General features: G+C 48.8%; 1 protein-coding gene across 2 annotated transcripts; it reads right to left on the bottom strand.

Annotated features, from left to right (window-relative positions):
• Positions 1 to 1,946: 1,946 nt before the first annotated feature.
• On the bottom strand, positions 1,947 to 19,622 carry P3H4 (prolyl 3-hydroxylase family member 4 (inactive)). 2 transcript variants are annotated; one of them, XM_063137846.1, is made up of 9 exons: positions 19,354 to 19,622; positions 19,029 to 19,251; positions 14,152 to 14,301; positions 12,827 to 12,998; positions 7,571 to 7,699; positions 6,857 to 7,002; positions 6,338 to 6,421; positions 3,995 to 4,136; positions 1,947 to 3,473 (listed from the first exon to the last, which is right to left on the bottom strand). In XM_063137846.1, the coding sequence occupies exons 1-9, from the start codon at positions 19,620 to 19,622 to the stop codon at positions 3,460 to 3,462; spliced, it is 1,329 nt and encodes a 442-aa protein (XP_062993916.1). In that variant the 3' UTR covers positions 1,947 to 3,459. The 2 variants fall into 2 exon arrangements, with proteins under 2 accessions (XP_062993916.1, XP_062993917.1); XM_063137847.1 differs by lacking the exon at positions 1,947 to 3,473 and having other exon boundaries at positions 3,987 to 4,136; positions 19,029 to 19,213; positions 19,322 to 19,622.
• Between the last annotated feature and the right edge of the window lie 5,421 nt (positions 19,623 to 25,043).

The raw sequence follows: 25,043 nt of genomic DNA, 5'->3' as shown, positions 1-25,043 counted from the left end.
GCTCTCCCATCTTCCTTCAGCCCCCCCCCCCCAGACAGCTGGGCCTTGGACTGCTGCAATGTGTTGCCCTGCCATATTTTGTGACCCGGAGTGTTGATGCTTACAACCCTGCTGTTTAAACAGACAGCACAGACCAATCTTGTTACTGATATGTGACCTATCTGAAAGCCCACGATTAATTTCAAGAAGGAAATACTTAAATCGGCTAATCCAAAGGATGACAATTCTCACAGTTGGTTCAAAAGTGCACGTACTTCCATTATCTGTGTCCCCATGCTGCACTCTCAGGAAGCTGTCAGGGCTGAGCGTCCACTGTAGGGAGGCCTGCCCTCCCGGCTGACTGGGCCTGGGAAGCTGCCATTTAAAACTTCCCACAATGCCCTGGAGTGATGCTACTTCAAGGTGCTTTGTGGGAAATTTAAATGGTTTCTCCAGGCTGGCCCCAGCTCCTGTACAGTAAGCCTGTCTGGAGGGAGGAGCCCACCAGAAAGCTATCTAGAATGTGGAGCCAACTTTGTGTACATCACCTGGTGATTCAGAGCTGAATATGGGCGCTGCCTTCACTATTGCAAAGTATTTTATTATATTAGAGGCAATACAAAAAACTCTGGTTTGGATCTGGACTCAGACATAGGCCTCATCTACACCAAGCAGGATATTGCACTATGCATGTATATAAAAGGCAGGAGCCACACCAAGCAGGATATAGAGGCATGAAAGTGGCATATGGTATGTGTCAATGGGCCCCAACTGTTGTCAGTGCACTTCAATACCGCTATAAAGCGGTGGTGTGGCTCCTGCCTTTTATATACCGCTTTCATACTGCAGTATCCTGCTTGGTGTAGATGAGGCCTTCGAGCAGATCCACTGAAATCAATGGAATTTGATCATGATTTCATAGGATCTGCTCTAAATATGACTAAGGGCACAATGCTATGCATGCTCAGACAGAAAAAAAGTATTGCAATTCTCAGGAGTTGTGGGACTTTCTTTCTGTCTAAACAGGCATAGGTTTGTGCCCATAGTCTGGATCCAAACCTATGTCTCTAGCATTTAGTCTGTGATGGCTATTTTATACCTGCAGATCAGCTTTTGATGTTGCAGTAAAAAAGCAATCAACATGCATTTGTGGACTTACACCCAAGATGGTTTACAGCGTTTATATACTGCTCCACATCTAAACATATTCCAGAGCAGTGAATAAAAGATTAAAGGATAAAAAGAGAAAAGAAATTTATTCTTTTATTCACACTAGAGGCCTTCAAGAGGCAGCTGGACAACCATCTGTCTCGGATGCTTTAGGGTGGATTCCTGCATTGAGCAGGGGGTTGGACTCGATGGCCTTGTAGGCCCCTTCCAACTCTGCTATTCTATGATTCTATAAAGCACCATATTAAGAATAGTTATTTTTAAATCAGAGTACCGATAAAAACCGTGGCTGGTCAGTCAAGGAAGGCTCCCTGGAATAAAATGCTTTCAGGAGGCACCGGAAACAACACAGTGTTGACACCTGCCTGACCTCCAGAGGCAGGGAATTCCATAGAAAGGGGGCCACCACCCTGAAGGCTCTTCTCCTGGTGGATTCCAATTGGGCCATAGGTCCATGCAGAACTCCAGGAGCGGGCCCTCTGATGACCTCAGTGACCAGGCACGTTGTTAAGGGAGAAGGCATTCTGTCAGGTATCCCAAGTTGTTTCAGGCTTTATACACTAGTACATGGCCACTTGGGCATCCAGCAAGAGGTGTTTAAACCTACTCCATAACCCCACTTTCCCTCCCTTTCCCCAATAACTATCCATACCTCCAGAACCATGATCCCAGTTGTTGTCAATGCCAAACACAGGAAATACAAAGAAGGTTCTTGTTCAAACTATAAGAAGGCAAAGGGTCAGTGCTCTTGAACAAGAGAACAGATGAGAACAAGAACACCACACCCAGAAGACAACTGTAAAAGAACTGGGAGGTATTTTATTAAAATTTAGCTACAAAAGTTTTAAAAAAAACCTGTACAAAGCAAATTAAATTAATGGAAAACAACATTACAAAGAAGGCACTGTGAAGTTTTAAAAGGCACCTAACACGCCCATCTGAATGTACCTATTGTTCTGCTTGAGAACCAGATCTGAAAGGAGCCCACAACTACCGGGTTCTGGCACACAACATGAATGCCCAATACCAGTCAGAACCAGAGCAATGCATTCTGGGATTCTGGTTCTTTAAAAGGCATGGCTCAGGGGCAGGGATGGGCAGAAGGTATATTTGAATTTACTGGTAGATTTTAGGGCGACTGGAAGGAGTTTCCAACTCCCAGTGGGGTAGCAACAGAAATAACGAAAACACCTTTGTTTTCTTAAATTAGGCTGCTGAAACAAAGGGCTTCTCTACATGAAGCTTTTATTCTGCACCTTTACTGAGGCTTCTACTCCTGGTTTCTGTGCAGGATTAAGGTCTGCTCCTTTACACCTTTTTCTCTCAGGGTTTATCTTTCCCTGTTGTTCTATATATTCCATTTTACTACCAATAGTTGGTGCTGTGGTATGGCAGAACTGGGCAATTACACGGGATTCCTATGGTGCTATAAAAGCCATCCAGAAAATAATACTAAATTGCCCCATTAAGAAAAAAAATACACAACAATGGTTGCAGAGCACAGGAGAGGCCCTGGAGGATGACGTCATCGTGTAAAGGACCCGTAAACTACTATTGGTGAGCAATCACGAGCACACAATAAAAGCCTTGTGTAGAAATGCTCAAAGAAACAGGGGAAACAGGAGTACATTTGTGTGTGAAAGGACTGACATCAATCCTGGTCCTTAATACAAATTCTTGAGCTCCACACGTCCCACACACTCTGGTCTAAGTGTGCAGAAGCTCCTCTGTGCTGCCATTTTGCATCTGGCTCTGACTGGTAGATCATGAGGATCTACTAAAAAGCAAAGAAGATCTGCCAAGCCTGAAATCTGCCCACCTTTGCCTTCCAGGTCAACGGCTTATATTTGGTTCCAGGGGGAATCAGCAGCACTGGAAACCAGTTACGCAGTCCACCACGTTCTGTGGGTGTGCGCGACCATGGGTAGTCAAGGTCACTGGTTTCAAGTAGATGTTGTGTTGGGCTCCTTTGCATCTAGGATTGTTTCCAAGCATGCTCTCAGAGCTTTTCTAGAAGTGAAGCACCATGGGACAAAAAACAGCACCACAGATTGGCTCAGAGGCACCCAACCAATCCAATCAGAATTCAGAGTTCTACATGAGAGGTATTTAAGGAGGAACCTTCCCAGGATGGGGCTTTTTACTGAAGAACCTAGAAGAACCTGGAGAGTGAGGTTTCCAAGGCACAAACTTGTTGGAACGCCATCAGAGGGGTGCACCTGCCATTTCCAGACAGCCCATTTCAACCCTGGTGGGTGCAAGGAATTAGGATGCCCCCTCACCTGCAGGTGACGTGGGGGATCATATCACTCATTCCAGCCTCTCTGTGAACAAAGAACACAGTGCATTAGAACAAGTCCTTTCCCAAATTTTGCACAGGGGCATGGCTGCCCGAACGTTGTTCACGCACTCCAGGCAAGTCAGGCCAGAATGCGCTTACTCACTGCTGCCCCCTCCAGGATCCATGCAGCATGCCCCACAGTCCACTTGCAAGCTTCAGAACTCAGAAACAGAAGAGGAAGAGGATGGGGTGGAGACCGGCACAGCTGCGCGAGAACTGGGATCACCTGCCAGACTTCCACAGGGGAGCCGCAGGAGCTCTCATTTCCTGTTCCAAGCTCTTGCAATGCCTTCTAGGAGTTGCCGAAGCTCAGAAGCCAAACTGAGCATCTACGGATGGATGGATGAAAAGACATACCCAGGTGAAAGCAGAGGTGGCACACTGAAGACACAAAGGGTGAGGGGAGACAAAACACGAACACCGAACAGGAAAGCAGGAGGGAGTACATTCAGGACTGTGTGAAGTAGGAAGAAGGGTCAGCCCTTCAGTCCTGCCATTAATAACCTTGGTCAGCTTTGTCGCCTTTTGATTTGGGCTCCTGCCACCACGGGGACAAAAACCCCTCTTCGTAGTCACCGATCCCCTCAAACTCGGCATCCAATGGCAATGCTGCTTCCTTTGCCTCCTCCTCGTCACCCACCTCTCCCTTAGGAAGGAAAGAAAAAAAGGGTCACAAGGGAACAGCTCAGAAAGGGCTTGCCTGTCATTTCCATGGCTGATGTTTTGTGCCATGCACAAAATACTAATGCACCGCACAAGGGCAAAAGGGGGCCCTGCGCAGAGAGTCCAGTGCTGAAAAGAAAAGAAGACAACTACCTTTGCAAGTTTCTAGTCCACATGGCTGTCAAAATGAGCTTGAAATCATGTAATGCAAGGTGAAATGTTAGACGCTGTGGCAAAATGGAGGGTTTAAATATATCTATGGCTATAAGACTTTACCCAACGGTGTCCTTCTGCCAGTGAAACAAACACCGCTGATGGGTCTGATCCTCCCTCCCTCCCAGTACAGACCTCCTCCCCAAGTGCTCCCCGAATATGCTCCGGGGGGGGGGTTGGGGGTCCCTCCAGAGCATTTTTGGGCTGTGTGCAAGCGGAAGCCTGCTCACGGATTCATCCCACTAGCCATAGCTCAAATGATTTACAAAACAAGGTAGCCTAAACATTTTTTAAAATATTGTTGTTTCTTACCATGCTATAAGCAATTATAAAGCCAACGAATGATCTCAAAGCCAGCACTCTGTGAATATAGAGCAGTAAAAACCCCAAACCATCACTGAAGATCTGCCAAGAGTTCTGTGGCATCTTTGAGATGAACAGATGAATTGCGGAATGAGCAAGGGTCATAAGAGTTGGCAGGAGGTAACTTCATGAGAAGCATGCAAAACAAAAGCACGTGGGCCTATGTATCCTGGGGACCGGACTTCTCCAACCTGGTACACTCCAGATGTCTTGGAGTCCAATAGGGGTGGGCAAAGTGAGTCTTCTCTGCATCGAAATCTGATCTGGAGCTCCGTAGAGGTGATTATCTGCCTTGATTTAGGAGCCCCTCCCCCCCCCTTTCCACCTTGTCGAATTATCCTTGAAGAACCGTTCAGTATTTGGGCAACTGGTATTAACAGAAATGCTTACAGCACCCTCATTTTTTAAAGATAAATAGATAAAACTTGGCACAGTGATAGCTCTTAAAGAGACCTTTAGCCCCACCAAGTTTGAATCAAATTGGGTCATGCTTTGATTTTATAGCAATTTTTAAATGGAAATTACATAAATGCTTACATCTGTGTGATTTTTACAGATAAACAGATGGAACATGTCAAGATGACAGCTCTAAAGGAGGGCTTTAGAGCTGTTTGAATTAGATCGGTTTACGCTTTGATTTTTTAGGATTTTTTTTTAAAAAAATCCCCACTCCAGCCTTCTCCAACCTGGTGCTCCCCCCCTCAATCTATTGGACGGAACCCCCCACCCCTGCACCCAGGCACTGAAATAAAGAGCCTGCCTGTGGTTTCCTCAGGTGTAGAGGCTTTCTCACTCACCACAAGCCATCCCAGCAGCACTTTCACACTGGGGAAACGTGGATGGTTGACTTCTATGAGTCCGAGCAAAAACCCGCTCCCTTTCAGTAGCCACCAGTTAGTGTTTCCCACTTCCCTGAATGGAGGCGAACACCGCTGTGGCCGTTCCTATTGGTTAGCCACAGAAGTCAATATGAAAACTACCCCTCACCCCACTCACCGTCTTCTAAATATGGAGATACACACAGAGCAGGTTAATTCCGGAGACTTTAGAAGCACCGATTGGGCACGTCTCTGCTCTGAGAGTATTCAATGGGTTGGGAAGCAGCCAATCTCTGCTCTGGAAGATCAATTTTTGTGGTTACCAGATCATTCCAGAGTAGAGTGCACACCCCTAGAGTCCAACGCATCTGGAGGCCACCAAGTTGGAGAAAGCTGGTGTAGATTAATAGCAAATTCAATCTCAGAGTGTGGATTTTTCTGCAGCCCAAGCCTAAAGACCTTCCCCTCTTTATTCGGAGAATGTGATAATCTGAAATGTGTTTCTCCTCCCCATTAAGTTCCATCGACTGTCTCCAGCCCCAAAGTAAGCAAGCTCTGCTCTGCTGAGCTTGGAGTCCCAATCCAGGGCTGACGAAGACTGAGAGTCAACTCTTAGTTGATCACGGTTTTATCCTACCTCTTCCTGTGACTTTGGTTAAGCTAAGACAGAGAGAGAGGGAGAGGGAGAGGTCGGCCTCAGGTCACCCTGTGAGCTTTGTGGATGAACAGGGATTTGAGCTGGGGCTTCCCCCCAGTGCGCCACACTGGCTCTGGTCTCCTGAGCCCTCACCTCATCGTCTGGTTGGAGATACTGCCTGGCAAATTCCAGGAGCTTCTTCTGCGTGGACGTCTGGTTGTGGTAGCGCAAGGCCTCCTGGGAGGGAGGGAGGGAAGACAAGGGTCAGTCATAGGAGACGAGGGAGCCACAAAATATCACATCAGCCTGCCCACACTTTAAGAGCAGCAAGAGAGGCCCTTCTCATTTGCCCACCCGTGTGGGCAGTTAGGTGGGTGACTACACAAGAGGGCCTTTTCGGTAGTGGCCTCACACCTCTGGAAAAAGTTACTACTGAGGGTTTGAAAGGCCCCACCATTGCAGATTTTAAGGAAGGCCCTGAAGACTTACTACTTGACCCTGGCCTACCCCAACCTGGCGCCCTCCAGATGATTTGGATTATAGCTCCTATCAGCCCCAACCAGCATGGCCAATAGCCAGAGGTGATGGGAGTTGTAGTCCAAACCAACTAGAGGGCACCTGGTTGAAGGCAGCTGCACTGGTCCTGGAGCCTGTCCCTGCTCTTCTCCTCACCGGCCGTGGGTTGAAGTCGTCCTCTTCCAGGTGCCAACGCTCACGGTAGAAGCGATAATAGACCAAGTTCTGCTGCATGACCTCGTCCCCAGGGTCAAAGAGCATATAGCTGGCCACGCTCCGCACGGCGTTCTTGATATCGTTCACTGTGCAGAGGACGATACACCGAGTTAAAGGGAGAGATGGTGAAAGCTCAGCACTGGGGAGGGGGTGAGCAGAGAGGGAGGAGAAAGACCCCCAATGCCAGCTTTGCCCAGCCCGGTGGTGCCTTCCAAAGGTTTTGGACCACAACTGCCATCAGCCCCAGGCAATGTGGGCAATCATTGGGGACGATGGGAATTGTAGCCCCAAACATCTGGAGGGCCACAGAGTCCCTGGACAAATTCAGATGGTAATGGCTACTTGTTCAGTGGGCATGAAATATTGGGATGGCCAGAGCAGGGGGGAAAGGAATGGAATATCCCAGAAAAGAGCATGGCTGGTTAGCTGGAATCCTAAACAGGAGCACCCTATACTGCAACATTTTGTTGCAGTCCCACTTGTATCTTTGGATTCTGGATACAAAACACAGGAGAAAGATGAAGGGAGGATCTGTCTGGCAAACATCTGCTACCCGTATCCCAACCCAGAGGCTTCTGCAACAACCCCTTCCCTGTCCACCAGTGACCGGAATCTCAGCCCTCCCCAAATGAAGCTCCTCCCCCAAGGACTCACACTTGTAGTATGCAAACTGAAGGTAGTGATACATCGTGGCCACAAACTTCTCCACAAAGTAGCCCCCCACGTTTGGTGTCAGGTCAGCCTCACAATCCACTTTGCACTGCAGGACATCAACAAAATGATCTGGAGGGAAAGTTGGTGGGGGAGAGAAAGGAATAATAATAATACTATTATTATTACTATATTATTATTATTATTATTATTATTATTATTATTATTATTATTATTATTATTATTATTATTTAAAAACCATACAAATCCACTAGCCGACAGTCAACAAAAGGCTCATCTACACCAAGCAGGATATTCCACTATGAAAGCGGTATGAAAGCGGTATATAAAAGGCAGGAGCCACACAACTGCTTTAAAGCAGTGTTGAAGTGCACTGACAACTGTTGGGGCCCACTGGCACAGACCATATACCGCTTTCATGGTGTTATATCCTGCTTGGTGTAGATGTGTCATGGGCCCCAACAGTTGTCAGTGAGCTTCAATACCGCTATAAAGCAGTCGTGTGGCTCCTGCCTTTTATATACTGCTTTCATACCACTTGCATAGTGGAATATCCTGCTTGGTGTAGATAAACCCAACGTTCAGAGATTATTACCCTTTCACAACCATTTGTGGAATTGTCTTGTGTAGCCTATTTCTATGCATATTTCCACAGATGCCATTCTCAATTTTTCTATAAGATTTAACTCCAGAGGGATGCATCTGTACCATCTTCCTAATTATTCAGAATCCTGGGCAAACCTTCCCCATTTCCACTTCCAAGAAACATTTTCTGTTCCTTGGGGCAGTTCTGGGCTGGCTCTCAATTCATCTAGCTTTCTCCAAGGATTGAGGCACTCTCTTTTTTACTGAGTGTTTACACATTTGATTGTTTTAAAATGCAAATGCATAATTGCAGGTAATGGACTGACATTACAACGTTAACAAACAACACCCCATCTCTAATCAGTTGATGCCATGATGGACCCTTTTCTTCCACAGGGTAGATAATTAATGGGGCACCCTCTTTCAATTATTACTACCACCCCTGTTTTCCAGCACCCGGACAATCAAAACAAGATCAGAGGGAGGAGTTCTAAGTAGATTCTCCTTTTTAAAAATGGGAATTGAATTTTCCTCAATGAAAAATGTAGCTGGGGGGGGGAATCCACCAAGATGAGAGTTTAGAAAGGGATATCAACAAGGAGAATGTGATTTAAAAGATTAATGACTTTTGCAGACACAAATCTTCCCCAGATGATTCCTTCCTTATGAAGGATCATGGTGAGAAATTGTACTGAGACTTAGGCCAGGGATGGGATGACTTTAGGCTTGTGGGATCAAAATGCCCAAGATGTTTTGCTGCCTGAGGCAGGATAGCAAGTGGTGCCCTTCTTGCTAAGTGTTAAGTGGCCAAGTTCTGGCCAAGTTATTTCAGCGCCTGAGACCGAAAATCCATAACTGCCTCTCCCTGGCAGTGAAAATGCAATAATAATTAGGCATGTGCTCCGCTCCGATTAGAAGCGCAGAAGCAGGAGCGAATTGGCCTGCTCCGCCTTGCCCAGAGGTGGAGTAGAAGCGGACCGCGGACCCCTAGAAGCAAGGCGAAGAGAAGCGGCCATTTTCAGAGCGCTCCGGTTTCCGAGGTCCGATCCGATCGCCATCTTGAAACATTTCGCCCAAAGGATTGCATTGCGGAAAAGAAAGGGGGATAACTGTTGTTTTTGAAGCTATCTTTCTGAAAATTCTTGTGCTTGGAGAGTCGAGGATGGGGGTCATTTTGAGACTACTCTCAGCTCTCTGCGTGGTGCGGTTTGTGTGCTAGAATTTTTTAAAAAACCGGCGGGAAAATACCTTTTCCGAAGGGCTGAGGGGCAGAGTCAACTCCCGGTCATGATCACATGATCCCAAAGTTGGAGGAGGGGATAGGCAAAACGGGTAACTTGGGATTCTGGGAACTTCTTTCTTAGTCTGAACGGACTTTTCCCAGTGTTTTTTAAAACAGTAGCCCCACCAAATGCACAAACACAACCTGAAATCATATACTAAGCCAATAATAAGAGATAGAAACACAGCACTGCTACCCACCCTAACTTTGGGGAACAACTGAAAAGATGTGGTTCAAGGGGATGAGCTCCCCTAGGGCATCCCATGTGGACGTGCCCCCACTCTCTCCTGTACTTGGAGGGCCATTAGAGCCCTCCAAAGAGAGTAACCCGGTGGAGCAATGCCTATCATGAGTTGAAGTGAGAGTTCTACTCCTCGGCTCTCGTGGTGAAGCAGTGGCTTTCATGAGTTGAACTGGCAGCTGCTTCCCCCTCCCCTGGGCACATCCCCCTATTGCTGGTAAAAGACAGATATAGCCTTTTTAAAAAAGTTCTTCTTGTTGTTTATTCAGCAACACTGCTGCTTTTAATTCCACCCCTCCTTTGTTTATTTATTTATTTATTCCATTTTATATGCATTACTGGCTTATCCTTGGCTCACTTCCTTATGCCCCCAGAAATGTCTGCTGCCTGCCTGCCTTCCCTCTCTCCTCCCCTGCCCGCCTCGCAGGGATGTTGTGTGTGTCTGGCTTTGACTCAGGGGAGAAGTCCTTCCTGCGCTCACTTGGAGTTTTGGAAGTTCCAAATCCATTTTTCAAGTGTGGAAGAAGATTCATATAGGTTTATCTCTACTCCCCAATTCATGGCATCTTGGGATTTCCTTTGAAATGGCCCCATTGAGATGTCTGCAGGTTTAAGCCCCGCCAAAAAACAGGGGATGATGGGACTGCCTTGAGTCTGGGTGTGCGTGTGTATCCCTGGATAAGCTATCATGGTGGTGAGTTTGAGGTTTTTAACGTGCAAATTGACAGAGCTATGGAGAGGGGTGTGAATGGGGTGCCCGATTTTCATAAATTCCCCCAAAATCAGGGGATGATGGGACTGCCTTGAGTCTGGGCGTGCATGTGTGTCCCTGGATAAGCTATCATGGTGGCGAGTTTGAGGTTTTAACGTGCAAATTGACAGAGCTATCGAAAGGGGTGTGAATGGGGTGTTGGATTTTCATAAATTCCCCAAAAATCAGGGGATGATGGGACTGCCTTGAGTCTTGGCATGCGTGTGTGTCCCTGGATAAGCTATCATGGTGGCGAGTTTGAGATTTTAACGTGCAAATTGACGGAGCTATCGAAATGGGTGTGAATGGGGTGCCCGATTTTCATAAATTCCCCAAAATTCAGAGGATGATGGGATTGCCTTGAGTCTTGGCGTGCGTGTGTATACCTCCATGAGGTGTCATGGTGCCAAACATGAGGTTTCTAACTTTCACAGAAAAAAGTTGTATACTTTTTAAGCTTAATGCAAGCCTATTGGGGGGGGGGGGAAACGGAGCTCCGATCCGGATCCGGAGATCCGCAGCGGAGCGGAACGGGCATGGGCGGAGCGAAGCGGCCCGATCCGCAAATCGCGGATTTGGAAGTGAAGCGGAGCGGGGGGTCCGTGCAAACCCCTAATAATAATAAATTAAATCATTAACGATTTGCTGCCTTTTCATCTCGCTCAAAATCTGCTCACTCTGCCTAACGGTAGGGCTGGCCCTGTGTGGGATCTATGAGAACCCCGAGGTCCAGCAGCTGTGGAGCCACGTAGAAAACAGTAGTTTTGGAAGGCAGAGTTAGAACTTACGGAATGAGGTGCCTTTGAGCGCATGCTCAGCCCAAGAATTTACGTTCAGTAGCAGATCTGGAGCTCATACACAAAACCTTCCACACAACAAATCTTGCTTTCTTGAGTACAGCAGCCTAGTTTAGGCTATTGTTAAACCACTGAAAGTCAAACACCCTTGTGGATCTACTGCCAATCACCCAGAGACCTACCCGTAGTTCCTGATCTACCTTCTACGTAGGCTATGCATGGATTGTACACACAATGACCAGCAGTTGGTGCCACGGTCTCAGAGCCATTTCTTCAGCTGCACATCATGACGACGGTGGCCGGCTACTGCAGGGTGCGTCCGTGTTCAGCAGGGAAGGGGAATGAGGGCCCCTCTAGGTATCGTTGGACTGCAACTCCCCTCACCACTGGCTGTGCTGGCTAGGGCTGATGGGAGTTGCAGTTCACCAAAATCAGAAGGGCCACACGTTCCTCACCCCTGATGACCAGCCCAGCTCTCATCGTAGTTTCTCCACACGCCCCCTCCCCCCACAGGAAAGAAGCCCATGTAAAATGCTCCTGTGTGTTTGAGAGGGGGTGCTGTGGTGGCCATTTCTTCCTTTGGGGGCAGCTCCTCTCCTGGGGTGCTCTTCTAGCGGGCCCCTTGGCTTGCGTGGGTGGCTGGGGGACTTTTCAGGAGGCTGCCAGTGAAAGAGGAAGAACTGAGAAACTCCCACGTACGCTACTGGGGCTCCCTGCCATAGAAAATAAAATAAAACCCAACATGAGAAGTGGGCTGAAGTAAGAGCAAACTAGAGGAATGTCAGGGGATGGTTCTATGCCCCAATCAGAACAAGGATGAAAAGGAACAGGTAGTATAGTCAACGGATGAACAGTGGTAGGTACTGGAGTAACAGCACAAACTATCAACTTAAAAAATAAAGTTTAAAAGGGGTTGCATTCTCTGAATGCTATCAAGGAAGGTGAGGGCAGTGCTTAATTATTCCTCCTCCTCCTCCTCCTTTCTTCTTGTTTTAAAAGAGGTGCTAGTCCTGGTGAGGGAAAACTCAGTTCTTTATTTAAATATTACCTTCTACTCCATATTTGCTGCTCTGAATGAGAGCCATAAAAGTGAGGGGATGGTACTAAATCAGTCTTCCCTAACCTGGTGCCATCTACGTGTACTGTACTGGAACTCCCATCATCCCCAGCCATCATGGCCAATGGCCTGGAATGATAGGAGTTGCAGTCCAACAGATCCAGGTCGGGGAGAGCTGTGCGAAATGTGTGTGTGGTTAATAGAGCTGGCCGTGGCTAGGGACCAAACAGTACCTGGTGGTCGTTTTTTAAAGGTACCCCACTGGATCAGAACAAGTCCGTGGCCAACTGAACTGAAAATGCAGCACATCTTGAAAGGGTAAAACAATTTGGCAGCTCCTCCCACAGCCTTCGCTATGCCTCTGTGTTGACTATTGCATTGCTTTATCAAGATTCTTTTTTTACTAGGAGGGATCATCACACCTACATGTGCAATGGCTGATGTGTCCCCAGAGCCCATATTTTGTTGCAATGGCTGCACCTTTGCCCTAACCTTCAATGGCTACCCCTTCCCTAGTGCTCTTACCTGCAATGGCCGGGTAGAAGTCCTTAAATTCGCGAAGCTCGTAGCTGCCTTCACAGCCAGCCAAGCAGTTCTCATAGGCCTTGTAGTACTCGGACAGCGCATGCTCCATGTCGGCTATGCTGCTCCGGAAATCTCCACTGTTATAGAGTTTCACTGCTCGCACAAAAACCGCCTGTAGACGGGTAGAGGGAAGATGGAAGGTCGGATTCAACAAAGGAGTCTGCAAGCTGGAAGCTAAGAATTGCCATGCTGGGTGGAGCCCAACTGGCTGTCCAGGTTGGTGTTCTTAGAGCAGTTAACCAGATGCCGCAGCACAGTTCGTAAGAAGGGCAGAAAGAGAGGCAGGCTGTAGCCAGCCCAATGAAGAGAGCAGTTCATTTGGTTTGTAGGCCTCTTAAAGACAAAACTTTGAATTTGTTTGTAAAAAAAATTAAAAAAATTAGGATGGCAGAGAAAATTTAGGCCCACCCCCACAGGCCCGAATGGAGAGATCCACCCCCACTGCTATTCCCACTGTACCTGGTACTTAGAGGTCCCTGAATACACAGGGTGCAATTTTGCCTACAGCAACAACAAACCAACGCTCCGTATCCAATGCTTGTGAGGGCAATGTTTTTAACAAAAACAGTGGAGGCCACTGACCTGGTCAAGCTAACATCCGTTTCCGAAATGATCTCTGAAGTATGAGTAGGTAACAGAAGGGGAAATTCCCTTAGACAGAACATGAAATGCCACCCCGTCCTAAAGAATAGCATTTCTGGTTCCAAACACACTGGAATAACGTTGATCACAGTCAAGATTTTTGCACATTTGTGGTTTGCCACTTGGTGGTTCAGCCTTCTTTGGGGGCCAGAGAGGCAGCCAAAGACCAACGTGTCATAACAACGGAGCCCAAAGATCTGGCACACTTAGCGCTGATTGTTTAAGGCAGCCTTCCCCAATCTGGGGCCCTCCAGATGCTTTGGACTGCAACTCCCATCAGCCGCAGCCGGCATGGCCAGCATTCCTGACCTCTGGCCATGCTGGCTGCAGCTGATGGGAGTTGCAGTCCAAAGCATCTGGAGGGCCCCAGATTGGGGAAGGCTGCCTTAAAGATTCTGGACTTTCAAGAAGGAACAATCAGTGTGCCAGATCTTTGGGCTCCATTGTTATGACACGTTGGTCTTTGGCTGCCTCTCTGGTCCCCAAAGAAGGCTGAACCACCAAGTGGCAAACCACAAACGTGCAAAAATCTTGACCGTGATCAAGGCTTCCGACTGTGGTCCTGCCCCAGCTGACCAGCTCCCCTTTTCTCCAGTGCCCCAAACGGCGCTCTTTCCATTCACCTCATATGGCTGCGCTTCCAAGTCTACGAGGTACTCGTCCACATCCACCATAGTCTTGTAGTAATGCAGGTACCTTTGGGTCATCTCGTGCTTGGGATTCTTCTGCAGGAATGTGTGAGCGGCCGAGACAGCTTTCTCTATCTTATTTGTCTGGCGAAAGCGCAAAGAAATAATTTAAGGCAGGAGACATCAACTTTTTCAGGACCAGGGCTGACCTTTAACCCAAACCTGCACCCATCTGTTAATTTTTTAACCCTATATTTGCATGGTGGGAGTGCCGCTGTCGTGACCTGCCTCAGATCAGCCCGTGACTCAGCAATGGTCATAATCTGAGCCAGTCAAAGGGCTCCCACTATACGGCCTCCCCACAAACCAATGCTGGGTAAAATATTGCAGGCAGTGACAGCTCCAGGTTTTGGAGGGCCCTTGGGCAAGACACCCTCAGTGCCCCACCACCACCAGTGAGTCTCCCTTCTCACTGCCATGGTCACCAGCTGCTCTTGCTCCTCAGCCTGTCTCTCATTGTTGCTGCCACTGGCTTGCTTGGCAGGCGGAGCGCAAAGGAGCAAGTTGGCCAAGGTAGCTGCTGCAGGTTGCAATGGTAAGGAGGAGGAGGAGGAGGAGCAACTCCAGGGGGCTTCCGTCAGTGAGCCCTTGGCAGGTCAATCAATTTATTGAAGGCAACCAAATACAGGTTGGTGCCCAACCACGCCCACCCTTGATGCCAGCCCTATAAGGATGTACGTGCAACTCCCATGCTATAAAAAGGGGTGGTGGTGGTCAGATTATACAGGTGAACACATATGCCACTTCATGTGTGAAATTCTACACATGATATGCATGTTGTGTATGTGTGTGTGCACCGGTGCTCTGATACCCCACTCTGCTACATGCCAGGGAACATGTGAGCTCACCCAAATCAATCTAAGGATCCAGGCCTTAATCACACATGTAGATTAAAAAAGCTAGAATGAAGTCAGCAGGGCTCGCTCACACCGACTATATCGAGATATCAGGCTTCTTTTAATAAATTCAGGGACGGTAAGGCTTTCTCTGCTAAGAAGTTCTCCCGCACAAGCCTACACTGAAATAAGAGGGAGCAAAGACAGACGTCTCTTTAAACGGGGCATCTCAGGAGGATGGGAACATTTCCCAGGGGAACGGTGCCCTGAGACATTCAGTGTGAAAGCTCAGTCCTGGAACATGCATAGTAGCAACACGGAGTGTGATTCGGAGTATGGGTCAACTGCCCCTTTACCCTCGCTAGTGCCTAACCACAGCTGGCCTCTGCACACCAGCCTTATAGGGTAGGGCACATGGGCACAATGTGGGACCCGCCAAGCTGAATGCAGCCCACCAGCCACATATGGATCACCAGAGGATTGGCTGAATGGCCGGTTTCTGATGCCTGCTTGAAACTGCAGGAACACTAGGCCTGCCAAGCAAGTGGCAGGAGCCAAAATACAACACCAATGAGTCACTTGCGGTGCAGTCCTGGGGTAGGACTGCTAGGTTGGATCGCTCCTTTAGAGTTCTGACTGAAACCCAGAGTGGATTCACTGCCCCATTGACATTGGAGCCACCAGCCTCCATTGTCTCCAACCCGTACCAACTATCCAGGGGAAGGCCTCTTTCACCACTGATTTTGTTTTCAGCCTTAAGGGCTAGAAACTTGTGATTTAAAGGAGGGAGGGGGGAAGGAAATCCAAGATTCTCAGAACATTACATTCTGCATGCACCACGGATACTAATACAGTGAGTTCATGGAACAGAACCCGCACAGTCCCAATGGCCTGGCTTCTGCAAAGTTGACTTCCATCGCCATTAGGCTGAGAGGCTCTGAGTCAGCTCTGCCGATCAGCCAGCCTGCGTTTAAGTCATCCACCCAGTGCCAGCATTTCCCTTGCAGCCTGTCCGGGAGTCCTGCCTCTGAGATTTGCATTCCCCCATCAGCAAGGGTTCTCTAACCCCCACTAGTGCCTGCTGTTCTCATCATGGTGTCAAAATGCCAGGATGCTCTGCTGATGCGGGAAGGAAGAAGCACCACTGGGCACATCTCCTCTGCTCCAGGGCAAAGAAAGGAAGTACTGTTTTCAGGACGAGGCAGCGCACAGGGACAGCTTTCTATCTGCTGACTCACTTGCCTTCTCCTTTGGGCCATTCAGTAGTATTGGGCAGGAGAGTATGGATTTTTTATTTTATTTTGGGGGTTAGTCCTTGCCTGCCTGAAGCAGCACACTCTTTCGCAAACTCTACCCTCAGAATACAAAAACAGCATCTCCATATATTTTCTGGTGAGAAATTTCCCCCGAGAAGTTTCTATTTCTATGAGGCTGTAACTGGACTTTGCAACACAAGACCATAAATGTCCACTGTGGAGTCTGGAAGGGCAGCAATAGAAGGAGTATCTCTCTTTAGTTTTAAAGAGAACAAGTTTCTAGACCTCATTAGAAAGATTTTCTCTTGTACTGCAAAGTCCAATTACCAAAACATAGATTTCTGCTGAGACCAGGAATATAACTGAGCAGCAAGGAAACTCACCCATCCTTCAACATGTCCTCTGCATGAGGCCTTCCGATACTGTTTGGGGTGGACAGCAGAGTAGTCTTAATTTGATTAGAGCACGGCCTCATCTACACCAAGCAGGATATTCCAGTATGAAAGCGGTATGTAAAAGGCAGGAGCCACACTACTGCTTTATAGCAGTATTGAAGTGCACTGACAACTGTTGGGGCCCATTGACATACCATATACCACTTTCATACCACTTTCATAGTGTTATATCCTGCCTGGAGTAGATGTGTCATGGGCCCCAACAGCTGTTAGTGCACTTCAGTACCACTCTAAAGCAATAGTGTAGATCCTGCAGTGCACTTCAATACCTCTATAAAGCAGTCGTGTGGCTCCTGCCTTTTATATACTGCTTTCATATCACTTTCATAGTGGAATATCCTGCTTGGTGTAGATGAGCCCCAGGTTTAATTTGAAAACCGCAGGCTTAATTTCGGGATAAGCCAGGCAGGCTGAGCCTACTCACCACTTTTCCAGAGAAGGCCTGGACAACCCACCACTTTTGTATTTACCCATGTGGTGTTACTTGCGCAACCTCATCCCATCCATGTTGGAATGGAGGGAAGCTTGGGAGGAATGGAATGGGGGCGGGGCGGGGCGCTGCTGATGCTGCCCCTGCCTGGGGCAGTTTGCCTAATGGCAGGGGCAATCCTGGAGAGAGGCCTAGTCTGCATGACTCAAAAAAAGGCAAGTTCACGAGCCAAAACAGCAAAAATTCAGGAGGCAGGAAAAAACCACACAGCACAACCTTCATGTGTTTCCTGGAATGTAGGCCAGAACGGTGGCGAATCTGGATGGAAGGGGACGAATGTTCACAAGAGAGAAACTAACGGCCACAAAGGAGCCACTTTTAATTGCTCTGCCCATAGCAGCTGCCTCCGTATGGTGATTTGCTCCATGGGAAAAGCGCCGGCCTCCTCACCCCACTAGGTCTCAAGTCTGCAGACCACCTCATGTGTGCACAGTGCAGCGGGAAGCGACGCAAAGCCCCCGTGGCTAGTCTGGTATCTCTGCCATCACTTTCACACACAGGCAGAGTCTTAAATAGCCTCCAAACTCCAGAAAGAAGAGGCCGTGAGGAGGAGTAACAGGCCCAGAGAGGCTCTGAAGGGAATCTGCTCCCTTGCAACACTTTCCCCTTGGTCCGCTTGAGAAAGCCAGGAGTCCTGATGCGGAGGACGTGGCATTTGAGTGCCTTTGGTACAGGAGGGCCAGGGGGGACTACCTCATTGGTGAAGGAGGTGGGGGAAGAGAGGCGGGGGGGGGGGGAGGGAGGACTGAAAGAAAGAAAGAAAGAAAGAAACCAGAAGCTGTTGGCAAAAGCATTGCTCGCTCATCTAACCCTCCTCCTAGAGGCCCAGACTTAAAGGGCCAGGGCAGATTAAGGTGCTTAAAGGGAAAGCGTATGAAAAAGAGGCAAGTTGGGAACCACAAAACCACAGATGGGCAATATTCTGTTATTGTTGTTGTTGTGCTTGTTTTTATGCTTTTTATGTTTTTAAACTTTGTATATTTGTTTTTAAAGTTTACTGTTTTAAACTTTTATAAACCGCCCAGAGAGCTTCAGCTATGGGGCAGTATATAAATGCAATTAATCATCATCATCATCATCATAGTTTGCCCAACAAACTCATAGGGGACCGTTTCATATATCACAAAAAATCTAATATCGTATTTCTTCGATTGTAAGACGCCATCGATTGTAAGATGCACACTAATTTCAGTACCACCAACAGAAAAAAAAAAAACCCTAAGACACACCCGCGATTCTAAGACGCACCCCATTTTTAGAGAAGTTTATATGGGGAAAAAAGTGCGTCTTAGAAGATATAGGGTATGGAAAACGCCTCTGTGTAAGAATTAGATCGTCACGTCCCATAAGTGTGCAGCAGGCGAGTGGGTGCTTTGCTTCATGAACAAAACAAAACTCCCAAATGGAAGAAAAAAGGCGATCTACACGCATGTTTTACGCTATGCAGTTCCTACACAGAAAATGTGGCGGGGACATGGATGCTGAAAGCAACAAGAATGCCGAAGAAGCCTAAATCTGAATGGAAACAGCACCTCCTCGTCCAGAAACTCTTCCGCCTGGCGTAGCGGAACTCTCTCTCGCCCACTAGCAGCGAAGGAGGCGCACTGTTCCAGCTCAGGGCGGCTGCCGTCTAGCCCGGGGTCGCGCCTGGTCCTGACGGCGGGCAGGCTCAGCCCCGACGTCTGGCTGTAGGACCAGGGCGTCACCCTGGCACGGACGGGGCATCTGCTCCATCGGAGCCCGCCAGAGTGGGTCAAGGCCTAAGCCAGCTCACCTTGAAGAGGGCGTAGTGCAGGTATTGATAAGGGCTGCGGCGCTGGAAGTCCCGCAGGGTGTCGACCGGCGGGTAGCTGAGCTGGAAGACCGGCAGGCTGCGCTTGCACCGCCGCAGGCAGGCGGCGCGCTGGAGGACGAGCCCGAAGAGCTCCATCTCCCGCAGCCACTCCCCCGGCGCGCCCCCTGCAGGCGGCGCGAGTCCCGCGCCGCGCCGGGCGCTGCTCCGGCCAGCCTCCGCCAGCGCCGCCGCGCCTTCGCCTTCGCCCCCGAGGTCCCCGAGCGCCGCCGCGCTGCCCGCCAGCGTGGCTGCCCCGGCGGCCAGCGTCTCGCCCCCGGCGCACTCCTTGTGGCAGTGCGCCTCGCTGTCCCGCAGCAGGCGGTGCAGGCGCAGGCTGGCCTCCAGGTAGCGCACGCTCTCCTTCCAGCTCTCGCCCTCGTACTGCTCCAGCGCGTAAGCGTAGGCGCTCTGCAGAGGCATCAGCTCGGCTTCGGGGAACCCGCGGAAGCTGTACTTCTCGTACTGCGCGGCGGCTGGAGGCGCCCACGCGGCCAGCAGCAGAGCCAGCAGGAGCCCCCGGCTTCTCCGCTCCATGCCGCCCCTGCGGCCGGCGGCTCGGTCCTTGAGAGCTGCCCAGCCGCTCGGAGGCCCATCGGGAGTCTCCGGGAAGCAGGGGGGAGCAAGACGCGGGCCGGCCCAGACGGATTCCGCGGGGTCTTAGTGCGGTGCCGGGCAGCTCATCCGCCGGCAAAGGCGGCCCCTTCCTTCCTCTCTCAAGAGCGCTGGAGTGATTTTAACATCCCACGGAGAAGGCGGAGCTGATGATCCGCTGCCTGTGATGATTCCCCCACACACGTCGTGAGCTGATGCATTCCAGATAGGGTTGCCCTATTCTGGATCCACAAAACCGGGACATTTTTTTTGGGGGGGGGGGCAGGGCCGGTGCCGGACTATTTTGCGCCCTAGGCAAGGTGAGCTACTTACACACACACACACACACACACACCCCGGAAAAAATGCCAACTTTGATTTTTAAGAACATATGTTTCCTGGAAAAAATAAGAAGCACAAAACTTGAAACTGCTGAATTTATTTTAAAGTGCAAGAAATAAATCATGCCAATTATAGCAAACAAATTGGGAACGAATGTCTAAGGGTCTAAAATGCATTATTTAATAGGAATATCACCTCCAAATCATCCCCCCCAACTCACACATGCACGCGTGCACACACACACACTCAGCATCACTCACTCCAAACAAACACATGCATGAACACATGCATTCACTCAAAGACCCCATTCACCCCTCTCCCTCTCCCTCTCTCTTCCGGGCACGTTCCGGAAGTCTGAACGTGGAGCCGCCCCACCCCCACCCTAGCGTCCCTGGCTTCACTTCAGCTGGGCGGACGAGGGGCGCCATCTCGCCCGCCCAGGCCCAGCTGAATCCTCGGGCTGGCCCCGCTCACCGCCAACGCGCGTGAGTGCTGCGCTGTGCCCGGCGCCCCTCTTAGCTTGGTGCTCTAGGCGGCCGCCTGAGTGGCCTCTATGGTAGCACCAGCCCTGGGGGAGGGGGGTAGGATTCTTTTTTTTAAAAAAACCCAGCAATATGTAAAGTCTGGGGCAAGAAAGAAAGCTATCTAAGCTTTAGTTATCTAACACTGCAATCCTATGTGTGTCTACTCAGAAACCAATCCTATTAAGTTAAATAGGACTTATTCCCAGGTAAGTATGCATAAGATTGCAGCCTAAAGTACTTAAGCACCTGCTAATAAATAATAGGCAAAGAACAGTTTAAGCAAACAAACAGGAAAAAAAATGACACTAAATTACATTTCTCTACTAGTTCTCAAAAGCTAGAGGAGACTTCAATATGGACACTTACACTCCACTGAGCAGGCTCAAGGCACCATTTCGGAGGTTAGAATTTCTCCGGCCGGCTGGAACAGGAATCCAGGATTCTTGACTGACCAGCCGGGACATTTTGGAAATGCTTGGAAACCGTGACATTCCCGGTTTTTCCGGGACGTATGGCAACCCTAATTCCAGAGTCTAGTCATTAGTGAGTTGACCCGGGTTGTGCGCAGGACTGGCACCAGACTATTTTGCGCCGTAGGCAAGTGCGCTGTACTAAAGCCTCTGCCCCGCCCCCTGCACCTGCTCCTGCCTTCAAAGCCAGGACGCTGGGGTTGGGGGGCGGGGCAGAGGCATCAAAGAAGCGCGCCCGGAAGTGGCTTCCGGGCGCGCTATTCTGAAGCCGCCACCCCCCAACCTCAGCGTCCTGGCTTTGAAGCCAGGAGTGGCTTCCGGCCGGGCGCTGGCTTCAAAGCCAGGATGCTGGGGTTGGGGGGTGGCCAGGGCAGCAGCTTCTAGGAGAGCAGCTTCCGGGTGCGCCGTTCGGCGTCTTCCCTTGCTTGGCGCTCTAGGCTGCCGCCTGAGCTGCCTCTGGCAGCGCCAGACCTGGTTGTGGGAGACCTGGATTCTAGACGCATCTGCCTGCAGGCATCATGATGGATTGAGTAGACTGTTTTTTCTGAGAAGTTCAAAGCGCTTTATAAATCAAAATACAACGTCAAACCAAGTACAGAATAACATAACTGCACCCAACAGCAAGATAGAAACAGCCACAGGAGACACGATTTAAAACAATATTTGCCAGCCAAAAGCCTGAAGGAAAAGGTGTGATGATAGGCAAGGCAGTCACTCTTTCAGCCTCTCTCTGCCCTGCAAAACCTTGGACCCCCCCTGGCTCCACATTTGTAAAATAGGAACAGTCAGGCCTCAAAGGGGTTTTGTCAAAGATGAAAGGCTAGTGAGAAACCACTAATACAACAACAATATAATACAAACGTTGACAATTCATGAAGCGACTGGAGTAAAATAGAAGTATCAGCACATTAAAATTAGATTTTACACACAGTGCTTTGTAAATTTTACTTTGTTAATGTAAAATCTGCAGTTCACTATGTTTGAGACTCCAAAGCCCACACACTTGACCAAACAGGAGCTTCCTCATCACAGTGTCACCCTGCCAAGTGGTAGGGATGTCTTTTGGTTTACTTCTCATCACGTGAAGAATGTGAGGGGCTAAACCATTGTCTGCATAACCACCCCATTTATTTATTTACTTATTAATATAAGAATATTCAAATCCAACAGTTTCACAAAAAAATGCAACGCTGAATGGGGCAGTCATAAAACGAAGCAAATTAAAGCAGCAGAATTAAGATCAAAACAGACATAGGACTCCATCACACTAGTGATTTAATGCACTCTCACCATGCCTGGTGTGTAGTTTTGCAGCACGGTACTCACATTATGCCATGCCTGCCCTGCAGACACTCCACCTCTTCCCTAGCCTTTTCCATCTTTTTCTAGAATGGGGAAAATCTGGATTATTTTCCCCAAGCACATTTAATGCACCTTGAAGCCTCCATGTAGTGCTGTCCCCTCACTTTTTCCATTGTTGGGGGGTGCATATGCTTTGAATGGAGTTTGGCTGACGAAAGGGGAGGGCGAGGTGGTTCTCCTCCTCCAGTACTCTGTGTCAATTGTTCGATTGAATGGACTTTTTACTGCTCCAACCCCCCCTCCTTGCCCACAGCTCTCTAATTTTTAAAGACAAAGTGATGAAACTTGGGACCTTGAGAGCTCTTCAGCAGAGCTTTAGGCATGCCAAGTTTGAATCAGATGGGTTAATCCCTTGATTGTTTAGGAATTTTTTAATCCCCCCCCCTTAAACCCTTTCCCTGATAGTCCACCAATGCAAAAGTCCACCTGTTTGCATTTGTGAAGGATCTATTTCCCTTTACTTAGTGTTTCTCAAAACTTCCTGCCTTTTTGGGAGACAATAACTGAAGCCTGCTAAGTAATCCACAAAGCTTTATTCAAGCAATAAACATCTCTTCCCACCTGAAGAGAGGCTAATCTCTAGAAACTTTCCCCTAGGCAAAACTATGCAAAATAAACAAGACAATTGTCCTTTCAAAAAGAATGGAAACCCTTTCCCCAAGATGCATTAACTTCAGAGAGACGATTCTGAGGCAGCTTCTGACAGGATGGGAGCCAGGCCGACTTTCTCTCGCCTTCTTTTAGCTCTGCCTATTTTAGTCTGCGGCGTACTCTAGGATCAGCTAACCTGTCTGTGCTCTATCCTTCGGAAGAATGTTGGCTTCCCACTGACTGTGTATTATTTGCCCTTGACAAGATAAGCTCTGGAGAGAGTTCACTCCAAGCTGGTGAAGACCCTGTGAGAGCTTTCTCCCCCACTGGTACAGGCTGGCCTATTTCTGGCACCAACTTTTCTACTTCAGAGTCTGATTTTGATTGATCACCTGAAACACCTTCTTCCAACCCAGGGGGAGCAGGGCTAGACATGAAACTCACTCTGCCTAATGGCAGAACCAGCCCTGAAAAGCAGCCAACATCTGCTTGGTTTGCACTGCAGTAAACCTGTCGAAAGTATTTGTGCTCCTCACTTACTCTGGAATCACAGGGTTGGCCCAAGAGATGTTGCTGCCAGAGGCAGAGTAGCCAATGACACCTCTCCCGCTTCCCCCAAGTCAAGGTGCACAGTACCCAAAGCCAATCCAGTTGCTTTGGCAGCTGAGGCAGAACATCCAACAACTGCTCTCTGGCAGTAAAAATACAACAATAACGCCTTTAAAAGATAAAAATGTGCTGTCCTTTCATGGCGCCCAGGATTACCTGCCTGAGGTGGCTGCCTCACTCTGCCTAATGGTTTGGCCTGTCTGCTTAGCTGACTATTAATAGGAACTCATTGTTAGCAACTAAGCTACTAAACAAGAGAACATGGCTCATAAAAAAAAAAAAAAAAAGCTTGACTATGAAAAAAGCTTTACTGGGGTCTGCAAGAGCCCGCAGAATGCTTCCTGCTGAAAGAGAGAGTGCCTCCATTTTGGGATCACTAGAACATTAGTTAAAAGACAACAACCCTTTGCTATGTAGGAATCAGGTAACTATCAAGCTCTAAGATCTGGTGGAAATAGGATTCTTTTTGTCAGGACTTTTTGCTGCACAAACATCCATTAAATGTTTCCTTTGCTTTTCCTCACCAGAAGTATTTGCTCTATTTAAAAACACCCCCTCTGCTTTAAAACTACAGATTGTGGGTTTCTGTTCTCGCAGAGGGGGCTGAGGCTGCCAAGTCTTTTTTGCACGTTGGTGTTAAAAAAGCAGCTGACAGTTCTACAAGCTGCACTATTATTGTTCAAATCAGAGGTGCAAAAAATGTGGCCGGTGGGGTGCATACGGCCCGCCAGACCCCCCTGCATCTGACGCCCCTGTGGTGCTGCGTTCCCTTCCTTTCCTTTATTTCTGATGAGAGGTGGGAGGTAAGGGATTCCCTTGCTAGAAACCCAAAGTAGGTGTGTCTCTCTCCCACATCCCAATATGTACACACGTGTGCTTCCTTACACCTTCATGTGCGCACATCTACCCTCCCCTCCCAGTGTGTGTGTGTGTGTGTGTGTGTGTGTGTGTGTGTGAACAGCCCAGGCAAAATTAGATCTGGCCCTTGGGGCCAAAACATTTGTACACACCCGGTTTAAATACCATATGCAAACATTTGAGGAGACAGAATATTCCAGGTCTCTCTCTCTCTTCCCCAGATGTTTTTGGGCTGCTGCTGCTGCTGCTGCTGCTAGAGTGGCAGGGCCATGTGTCCTACGTCACAGTCTTCCGCTTGAAAGGCTTTCTGTCCAGGTCTGGTTTAAAGATTAAGGAATTTAAGAAGGGAGAGCAGAGGATGAGAAGTTGCCCCATCAGCAGTTATTTATTTATTACATTTATATCCCACTTTTTTTCCTTCAAAGAACTGAAGGTGGCATACATAATCCTCCTCTCCATTTTATCCTCACAACAACCACCCTGTGAGGTAGGTTGGGCTAAGAGTCTGTGACTGGCACAAAGTCACCCAGTGGGTTTTCATGGCCGATTGGGGACTAGAACTTGGATCTCCCAACTCCCAGTCCAACACTTTAGCCACTACACCACAC

This window comes from Elgaria multicarinata, chromosome 11 (genome assembly GCF_023053635.1).
Source record: "Elgaria multicarinata webbii isolate HBS135686 ecotype San Diego chromosome 11, rElgMul1.1.pri, whole genome shotgun sequence".
NCBI lineage: Eukaryota > Metazoa > Chordata > Lepidosauria > Squamata > Anguidae > Elgaria > Elgaria multicarinata.
Note: the sequence above shows the minus strand (reverse complement) of the source record. Positions and strands in the feature narration are given on the sequence as shown.